Raw genomic sequence first — 10,629 nt, forward strand, 5'->3', positions numbered from 1 at the left:
GTAGATATTTATTATGGTTATCTTTGATCATGAGATAGTGTCCTTCTTGGTCTCTCATGCTGGTTTTTATCTTACAGTTTACTTTGTCAGAGATTAGTATTGCCACTCCTGCCTGTTTATTGTTGCAGTTGGCTTGGTAAACTTTTTTCCATCCTTTAACGTTTAGTCTGTTTTTGTCTTTGTGTGTAAGGTGTGTCTCTTGCAGGCATCATATTGAAAGGTGTTGTTTTCTTATTCATTCTGCCACTGTCTGTCTTTTCACTGATGCATTCAATCCATAGACATTCAATGTAATTATAGATAGGTATGAATTAATTGCCGCCATTATGTTACTTTTTTGGTAGTGCTGTTCATTCTTTTGTTCTGCATGCCTTCTTGTGTTGGGTTGGTGTTTTTTGTGCTATTTCTTCTCAGTTTTCATGTTTGCTTGTTCTGCTTGGAAGTTCATTTTAATGTTAAATAGTGAAGTATTTATTTTCTTTGGGGTTATCTTATAGTCTACTATCTTTTGTCTCCCTTTAAGAGAATCCATTGTATCCTGTAAACTTACCTGGCATGCTCACCACCTGGATCTCAGTTGCTACATTTGTCCCTTCTTTGACATTGTATAATTTTGATCTTCAGTTGACCTCCCACCTCCTTTGAGTTCATTGTTATAGTCTTGTTCTGTTTTGGACTCTGCTGTTGACTGAGTTCCAGGTGGTGGTGCCACGCCTATCAATCTCTGGTTGTCTGTTCTTGTTGGTTTTCAGTCCACCGAACCCCCTTTAGGATGTTTTGAAGTGCTGGGTTGGTTTTGATAAACTCTCTCAGATTCTGTTTATCGTGGAATGCCTTGATCGCACCATTGTATTTGACTGATAGTTTTGCTGAATAGACGATTATTGGTTGGCAGTTTTTTTCTTGTAGGACTTTGTATATGTCTCCCCATTGCCTTCTTACCTGCATGGTTTGTTCTGAATAGTAGTCAGAGCTTAATTTGATTTGCTTGCTTTATAAGTGACATTTCTCTTCTCCCTGGCCAATTTTAGTATTCTCTCCTGTCTTTGATTTTGGAGAGCTTGACTGTTATGTGTCTTGGTGACTTTCTTTTGGGGTCTGTCCTTCCTGGGGTACGTTTGGCTTCTTGAATATTTACCTTCTCATTTTTCAAGATGTTAGGGAAATTTTCTTCCAGAAACTCTTCAACTATCCTCTGTGGACTTCTCTGATTCCTCCTGTTCCAGAATACCAATAATTCTTCATGTTATCCAGCATGAATCATAGACTCACTTCAGATTCTTTTATCCTTTTTTCTGCTTGCGTTTCTATCTTAGCAGTATTGAGAGACTTGCTAGTTCTGGCTTTGTTGTTGTTGTTGTTAAGTGCCGTCGAGTCGGTTTCGACCCATAGCGACCCTGAATAGGGTTTCCGAGGCTGTAAATCTTTACGGGAGCAGATCGCCTCATCTTCCTCCCGCGGAGCAGCTGGTAGTTTCGAACTGCTGTCCTTCCGGTTCGCAGCCCGATTCGTAACCACTACACTACCAGAGTTCCTTCTCTTTTATTCTGCTATCCTTTTTCAGTGTATTATGCATTTCTGATATCTTATTATTACTCATCTGGCCCTCTTTTTGCAGGTTTTGTATTGTTTCTAATGCTGTATCAATCTTATTTGATTGCTCTTGTAGTACTTTCGTGACTTCTTCCTTGTTTTCCATCATCACTTTTCAGAGCATTTGAATTTGTTTTCATATCATTCTTCTGAATTCTTTCTCAGGCATATCCAAAACCTGCTTTTCCTCTTGTAGAAAGCTCTTGTCTGTCTCCAGGTCATTTGTCTCAGCTACTCTCTTCTGGTTTTGGATATGTTTTGATATCGTTTGTTGTTTCTTGTTCATAATTTCCAATAGTTAATGTTTTTTTTTTTTTTTTTAACGCTTAAGTGGGTATTTGTTTGTTATTAGGCTTACTGGTGACTCCTGGTGAATATGATCAGGACATAGGCTTCCTTTTTCACATGTAATCCTTAGCAAGTGTTGTTGGCTCTTGTCTCAGTGGTGGAATATTATGGGGTATGCTAATAGCTTGGCTATATGGCCACAATTGCTGTCTCTTCTTGGATAATGGACAGAGAAAAAGCTCCTACCTCCAGGAAAGATGTGTGATCAAAAGGACCACAAGCAGAAGTAATATAAATGCAGAGACAAATACCACCACTTAGGAACAGAAATAAAGCTGTGGCGACGGCCCTGTGCTAAACAGGCAGTGTGTGTGCAAGGTAGAAGCCTTCAGCAGTGGGTGAGGGTGTTTGCTCACTCGGGCCCCTCTTCTATTCAATACAGTAGAGGCACACAGGTAGATATTGAGAAGTTAATGGGAGGAAGATTGTCCACTATTTTTGTCTCTGAAGTCCACTATTTTTGTCTTTGAAGGTCAGTTAGGTGTCTGTGCACAGCGCTATTCTGGAGATGGTTGTCATTTTATGTTGGGGTTTTATAAATCGTTTTATAAGGTCCTGCACATGGAGCTCAGGTAGCACAGCGGCCACGAATGGGGCTTTTGAACCACAAGGTCAACAGCTCAAAACCACCAGCTGCACTGTGGGAGAAAGGCGAGGCGCTCCACTCCCACAAAGACCAAGAGCCCGGGAAACCCTGCACAGGGTCACCTGGAGTTGGTATTGATTCTGCGGCTGCACAGGCACCAAGGGTCTCGCACAAGTCAATCTTAGGGCTCTGTCTCCATGGCTGATGTCATTAATAGCTGCCAAGCTCCTTCTCTCTATACGGTGGGGAAACTGAGGTCCACGCTGTTTTTTGGGGGGTGTGCACCCACCCGCCTTACGGCGTCCTGGCTGGACAAAGAAGGCACAACAACGAAGATGCAGGAGAAATGTGTAGTCTCCCGCACCTCTTTTTGCAAGTGTCTCTGTGCCACTTTCAGAGCTGGCTCCCCAAGCTGGAATGACTGTAGCCCCACCCTCTAAACTCTGCCAGGGTGGGGTGGCCATAGTGGGAGTCCTGTCTCCAGATTACTAACTCGCATGGTGATTTTTTCACTTGCTGCAAGTGCGGGGAAACTGATGTCCTGGATGTTATGGTAGTTGTGGAGGGAGCTCTGGAGTTTTTCTGTGAGCGCTTCCTGCGTGAGTTCCCAGTCCTTCTACTACGGAGACTTCCCTACCTTGCTTTTTCTCCTGCCGCCCAAACTGGAAGTCCTGAAAGCTTAGGAAATATTTTTTTAAATGATGAAAAAGTATTGACGGGATTGTTCTGGGTGTGGCTGGACTGACCTCTGTTGTCGTTTGAAGGTCATGGAGGCAGAACAGACCAAGACCAGGAGTGAGCTGGTGCATAAGGAGACAGCGGCCAGGTACAACGCTGCCATGGGCCGGATGCGGCAGCTGGAGAAGAAGCTCAAGAGAGCCATCAACAAGTCCAAGTGAGTTGGGTACAGCCTTCTCTTGGGTGGCAGCATTGTTTTCTTCCCCTCACCGTCTCCACCTGTTTATGCCATTTGCTAGGGAGCAGCCTGAGCAAGTCCTTGACACAGATTCAGTGTCCCCCACCTATCAATATGCTAGATGACCCCCCCTCAGAGCCACAAACAGGAAGATGCAGAGGGGTAGGGCAGAGCTAGGTATGGCTGATTTGGGAGACACAGAAAATGGAACTGCCAAAGCTAATGGTTGTGTGTCCCATTGGCTGGAGCCTGGAGCTTGGGCTCTGGGAGATTCGGGTGGTATGCCCTTGGCTCTGTGGCTAACAGTTGTACAAGACCCTGCCTTTCAGTTTACCTGTCAGCATAATGGGGATGGATGTGTACACAATGCACATTCTCAATGAAATGCTTCAGGATGGCTTCATGAAGTTTTTCCAAACTCATCTTATACAGTAACTATCATGATGAGCAAACAGCTGTGCTTGTCCTCTCTTGAGGATAAGCACCCTGCTTCATTGACAGTTGCTGGACCTTTGAGCAGAAGAGGCAAGATCGTGGATGACTTAGACCCAACAGCTATAGAGGGACCCAGAGCCCACTGCGAGGGGTGTGTGGGCAGTGCTAGTGAAGTTCTCTTCTTGGAAGCTGCAGGCACCAGCCAGCCAGAGGGTGACAGATGCCCCAGCCCTCCCCGAGGTGAGGGGATGAGGTGCTGATATAGTGGGAAAGACCTTATAGTCCTTCAAGAGAGACTTAGGTCTTTCTCAGCTCTGTAGCCTCTCCCAGTATCTTCTACAGACTGTAGCTTCTTTGACTTCTCTCTGCTCATCTTCTCTCACACACACATGCTGTCCACTCAACACTGCATACATATACTTATTGCTATTAATTGCCACTGAGTCTGTTCCAACTCATGGTCACCCTGTATAGGGTTTGAGGAGCAGCTGGTGGGTTTAAACCACTGACCTTGTGGTTAGCAGACCAGTGCTTATCCTACAATACACTAAGACTCCACATACACAGTCACTTTCAATTATCCATCCTTATTTAAGAAGATAAAATTCCTTGTGATTGAACTTGTCCTAGTTTTTCAGTGCTGCTAGAACAGAGATCCCACAAGTGGTGTCTTTTAAGAAATTTATTCTCTGAGTTTGGGGGGTCTGAATTGAGGCCCGCTCTGGAGAAAGGTCCTTGTCTTCTTGCAGCATCTGTAGGCCCAGCATTCCTTGGCGATCTTTGTGCATGGTAGCCACCAATCTTCCCCTGGATCTAGCAAAGTGCGGGGACCCCCAGGTCTAAAGGACACACTCCACTAGTTCTCATCTGTGGGAAACTACCATGTATCAGAGATCAGGGTTATTTATGATGGGGTTATATGAGTATTTTAGCCTACCCTCAATCCTCTTACTGGTTTATATCGGGTCACATCACCTGACATCTATTCTGGAGGCATCATTCAGCCCATGACAGAACTCTACCAACCCCTTCAAGACACCTACACTTGGAGAGTAAAGGGATGGATCCTGAACTTTTGGGAGGTTCCTCCCTTCCTGTAGGATAAAACGTCAGTCTGTGTATTCCTCTGCCCACCTGCCTCCTCATCTATGATATGGTTGCTCACATTTCCTTCTGGAAATGTTCACTGTGGCCTTGCAATTCCTTTTCATACTCCTCCCCAACTTCTCCTACTCTTACCTTGCAAGGCTGATGATGTCTGCTCCCTTTGGTCACAAAGTGGCTTCTGTGAGCCCTACCCCTTCCCACATTGCAGGTTTTCCATGCCCATCAAGGGTGGTTCTTCAGTGTCCTTGTCATCCAAGTCGATGCTCAGGATACGCTCTCTAGGACTTTGTGGAAGGTAGACAGCTTAAGAATGAAGCACTGTTATTTATGGTCTTACTGCTTAGACACCTAGTTACCAAAAACAAGCCAGGATGTGTACTGGCTACTTCACAACTCAGGGGATTTGTGAAATGTTGCTCATGCCCTTGGATCTGACTAGGTCTGCAGACCAGTTGATGCTGGGCACTGAATCATGCTGCCCAGTACCTCTTTTCCTGTACTTCCCCACTGGGTTCAGCAAGGAGGTAAGGCTGCCATCCGAGTCAGCCTCTACAGAGAAGGATGTGTTTGGAGCAGTCTTCCTTGGATAACCAACCTCACTGGAAGGGACCCAGGCTTCCTTAGCTGTTTAGCACTCTGTGTGACTTTGAACAAAAGTGCGCAGGTGTACGTGTGTTGGTCTCCTGTGGGCATGGCTGTGTCTGAGTCCAGCAGTGATGTCTTGCCTCAATGTCAGTCAGGCCTTGGAGGGGGGAGTGTCACCTATACTTCACAGCCTTGTCAGACCCTTATGTTTTTTCCTTATCTTTTACAGGCCTTATTTTGAACTCAAGGCGAAGTACTATGTGCAGCTTGAGGTATGTATGGATTTAGCTTGGTCACTGATGGGATTTTGTCTGCCCCATTTTTGTGTGACAGTATGCTTTCAGCTATAGAGCCCTGGTCAGGCAGTGGTCAAACACTGCGGCAGAAAGGTAACTGTCTTGGGCAACCAATGGGAGCAGTTCTACTCAGCCCGGCAAGCTATGAGTTAAAATAGACTCAGTGATGAGGGGTTTTATTTCGTAGATTTCCCTAGAGTTTTAGGGTTCAGATGGTCTTGGACTTTGGGCAGTAAGTATTCACATGTGGTCCCTGGAACATTTTAGAAATGAAAGTTCTAGTGTCCCATGTGAGGAGGCCGGGAGTTGCTGAATTTATCTGGTGAGCTGATAGCTGTGATGCTAAAATGAAGGGTACATCTGTCCTCAGTCCTGAGAACTGGACTGATGGGCAGATATGCCAGCAGGGGCAGGCTTGCCTCACTGGTGTCCTCTTTCCTCACCAGCAACTGAAGAAGACTGTGGATGACCTGCAGGCCAAACTGGCCCTGGCCAAAGGCGAGTACAAGACAGCCCTGAAGAACCTGGAGATGATCTCAGACGAGATCCATGAAAGGCGGCGCTCCAGTGCCATGGGGCCCCGGGGCTGTGGTGTTGGGGCCGAGGGCAGCAACATGTCTGTGGAAGACCTGCCTGGAGGCAAGCCTGAGCTGGATGCAGTTTCTGGTGAGCAAGTAGGGGGTCACGTAGCCCCTGTGGGTGATGTCATTTCGAAACTACCAGCTGTTCCATTGGAGAGAGATGAGGCTTTCTGCTCCCGTAAAGATTTACAGCCTTGGAAACCCTGTACAGGCTCACTATGAGTTGGAACTACGAGTCGGAACCAACTCCACGGCACTTAACAAGAGACCAGAGTCCTGGTATGGCGTTGTGGGTTAATGCACTGGACTGCAAAGTAAGTTTGAACCACAAGGCATTTAACAATAATGACCCTATAGGACAGAGCAGAACTCCCCTCTAGGGTTTCCAAGGCTGTGTTTTCTGCAAAAGCACAGTGCTATGCCACATCTTTCTCACTTGACATAGCTGGTGGGTACCAACTACTGAACTTTAGCAACCGAGTGCTTAACTTCTATGCCACCTCAAATGTAAGGTCAGTCTTGAGCTATAAGGTTGGCAATTCAAGCTCAACAGCTGCTGTTTGGAAACCCTATCAGGGTCGCCATTGAGTCCAGTCAGACCTGACTTGATGGCACTGTAGGATAAACACTCCTTGGGAGAAAGACAGGACTTACTTCCTGCCTCAGAAACACTCCACAGCTGGAATCGGCTTGAAGGCAGTGGTTTTGGTTTGGTAACTAGTAAGAACACAGCACAGTGACTGAAGATAAAGGTACTTTCATGTACTTTGTTCCTGTAGGAAGAGGAACATATGCGGCTCAGTGAGGATGAGTAGCTTGGTCAAAGTCATGGAATTAGATTATGGGCTTAGATCCCAAAGCCATGTCCAGTAGTAGTCCTGGTATGGGACTGCAAGGTCAGTTTGAGCCACAAGGCTGGCAGAGCGTACCAGCTGCCCCTAGGGAAACCCAATACAGGGTTGCTATGAGTCAGAACGGACTCAATGGCACTATACAACAGCCTCGTATAGGGTTTCTGAGACTTTTAAATGTTTATGCAAACAGAAAGCCTTATCTTTTTCCTGTGGAGCAGCTTTCAGGCTCAAATTGTGGACCTTGTGGTTTGGACTCAAATGGTTTGTAGGAGCCACCACGTTCCCGTGGAATGATTCACAGGTCGTTGTTAAAGACGAGGGAGAGAGTAGGGGATGAAAGATCACAGCCTACCAGACCTTGTAGGGTAGTCCTACTGTCCCATGGGATCGCTATCAGCTAAAATTGACTCCATAGCACCAATAAGAAGTGATGGAGGCATGCTCTGAGTATGTCCAGAAGTGACCTGGAAGATTTAAAACAAAAAAGGGTTACAACATATATTCCACACAGGGCTGACCCCTCCTCTGTGTTCAGAGGACAGAACATTTATGTGCTCTGGCTACCTTCATGGCTGGTCAGCAGACTTGGGAATTGCCCACAGCGGCAACCCCGTGTGTGTCAGTCAGAGTACAGCCATAGACTTTCAGTGGAGTGCTACAACTTTCTTCCAGGGTGCCCCCCTGGGTGGACATGACCTTTAGGTTAGCAGCTAAACCCATTAACTATTTGCTAGACTCTATGTGACTGTGTTTTTTCTCATCCTAGTTGCCTCAGAGGCCTTTGAAGATGACAACTGCAGCAACTTCGTATCTGAAGATGACTCGGAAACCCAGTCTGTGTCCAGCTTTAGTTCTGGACCAACAAGCCCATCTGAGATGCCTGACCAATTTCCTGTGGTTGTGAGGCCTGGCAGCCTGGACCTGCCCAGCCCTGTGTCTCTGTCGGAGTTTGGGATGATGTTCCCAGTGTTGGGTCCTCGCAGTGAATGTAGTGGGGCCTCCTCTCCAGAATGCGAGGTAGAACGAGGTAAGCTGCAGCCTTCTCATGACTGGTTGTCTACTCAGATGTCTGCATTTTTCTAGGAGTCCTGGTATGTACTATAGCATAAACACGAGACTGCAAGGTCTAGTTGAACTAAAAAGTCAGTGGTTCAAACTCACCAGCTGCTCCAGTGCCACGTAACTTTTCGTTTGTACCTGTGCTGTCAGTATTGCTCAGTAATGGTTTCAATGCTTTTTGGGGGTCTCCTAGCTCCACTCCTGATAGTGCTTAGATTCTTGGCAAACACACTCTCTGGAGGGTTTGTTTTCCAGATATGAGCGTACAGACTTTGTCCTCTGAGATGACTCTAAGTGCCTAGGGGAAATGAAAGCAGTGAGCAGTATGATGCGAGAACCTTCTGAGATAAATGCATGACTAGGGAACACTAAGCACCGGGTTGGATGATTTGCGTGGGTCTAAGAAGAGACCCTTGAAAATCATTACTCACTTGATCTTTATCATTTCTACAGGGGACAGGGCAGAAGGGGCAGAGAATAAAACAAGTGACAAAGCCAACAACAATCGGGGTCTCAGCAGCAGTGGTGGTGGTAAGAACCAAAGCCGCCTGGCCACTGAGGGCCCTGCCATGGAGACCCGGATGAAGCAGCTCTCCCTCCAGTGCTCCAAGGGAAGAGACGGAATCATTGCCAACATAAAAATGGTGCAGATTGGTTGATCCGTCCAGGGCCCTGGCCCATGTGCATCATCAATATTTATACATGAAACTGTATGGAGAACATTGTGCCAATAATCATTTAATATATGCCAAATCTTAAGCGTCTACTCCAACCTGCAGTAGTGTGTTTCAGTGAGCTTGAGGGCTGCTTTTTCAGAGCGGAGTTGTTACAGGCTCACAGTTTTGGTGGACCGCTCCTGTAGTGACATTGTGGAAGCAATAAGTAGTTCCTAGGAGAGAACCCAGGCTAGGAAGCAAACCAAACTGGCCAAGAGCTAGGATGGACATCTTATTTATATCCCAGGAGAGCTAAGTGAGACCATTAAAACTCAAGTATTCAAAGCACACCTTCTCTGCTCTTAGAGGGCTTTAAAAAAGAACACAACTCTAAGAATTGGTTGTAATTGCTTATTTAGGCTAAGAACATCCTCTGGTGTGCAGAGGGGGCTTTTAAAATAAACATATATGCTGGGACACCCCACCTAAGATGCTTTAAAGTTTTTTTCTAGAAAGGTTCCCAAGAGCTGCACTTTTTGGGATGGGAAAGGTGAATGTCAATGGGGGGTGGGGGTAGCAGGGACATATAGAAGGGGATTTGTGGTGGCTGGGAGAAGGTTCTGTAGCATAAACCTTACTCTACTAGCCAAGGGGACTTGTTCTAAGAGAAGTGCATGTGGAGAATGGTTGCATTGTTCTATTAGATTTACCAAGGTGTTAATTTCTCTATAGGTTGTTAACTTTAAAAGTAAATGACAATATTTAAAGGTTATGCTGCACTAGTATTCCTTAGAGGAAATTGTTCCTTAAAGCTAGCAAAGGAAGTAGGCATGTGTTGGCAAAGGCTGTTAAAATAGAAGCAATGGGGTCTGTTATATTAATAGTAGTTAAGTGTTAAGACCGCTTCTTTCATGTCTCCATGGTTATACACATGGTGTGCTGTGTTTAATGTGTCCTTTCTTTTAGAAAACTTAACATTTCTACAAGGAAAAAAACCCTCCCCATTTCAAATTAATTTTGTCACATCTTGTATATTTCAGTCATTTGTAAATCTCTTCATACTGTAGTGACGTCTGTTTTTTTATTGACTGACACAGTATCCTAATTACAAGGTTATTTTCTACTTGTCTTAATACTTTGAGTGTAATAAAAACTTAAGATGATGTTTAACTTAACTTTCTCTCTAACCCAAAGTTGTGTAAACCTTTTATTTGAACCACTGTCTTACCAGTAAGGAAAACATTAATGGTTTCAATTAACGTCCTAGATTCTAATCATTTAAGGCCATATTACCAAGGTTTGATCTTGGCTACAATTAAAATCTTCCAGGGTCTTATCCCCAATTACTTGGGATCCACTATCAGATGGATCCTTTTTCTAGTGGAATATAAATAGCAGAGTCCTGGATAGTGGTGAAACCCATGTGAAACAGTCTGTGTTCAATACAGATTAGTAAAACACAAGTTAAGTCCATGCTTACCTTGTTTAAGTAATCTGCTCCCAACAGTGTGGGGGACTAGAAAAGACAACCATTAACAGTATCAAATATAAATGTTAACTAATGGACACTTTCTTGAATTATTTAGAAAAACCTATTCCCTACAGCTGAGGCA

The 10,629-nt window shown here is 45.2% G+C and overlaps 1 protein-coding gene across 1 annotated transcript in view; it reads left to right on the forward strand.

Annotated features, from left to right (window-relative positions):
* The window catches only part of SH3BP5 (SH3-domain binding protein 5 (BTK-associated)), an 86,775-nt gene extending 77,756 nt beyond the window's left edge, over positions 1 to 9,019 (forward strand). The window contains exons 5-9 of the mRNA XM_006840018.1: positions 3,292 to 3,422; positions 5,800 to 5,842; positions 6,313 to 6,532; positions 8,068 to 8,328; positions 8,814 to 9,019. Coding sequence (XP_006840081.1) covers positions 3,292 to 3,422; positions 5,800 to 5,842; positions 6,313 to 6,532; positions 8,068 to 8,328; positions 8,814 to 9,019 — 861 coding nt within the window. The remainder of the gene's footprint in view (positions 1 to 3,291; positions 3,423 to 5,799; positions 5,843 to 6,312; positions 6,533 to 8,067; positions 8,329 to 8,813) is intronic.
* Positions 9,020 to 10,629: the final 1,610 nt, after the last annotated feature.

The sequence above is a fragment of the Chrysochloris asiatica genome, unplaced genomic scaffold, assembly GCF_000296735.1.
Source record: "Chrysochloris asiatica unplaced genomic scaffold, ChrAsi1.0 scaffold00028, whole genome shotgun sequence".
Taxonomy (NCBI): Eukaryota; Metazoa; Chordata; class Mammalia; order Afrosoricida; family Chrysochloridae; genus Chrysochloris; species Chrysochloris asiatica.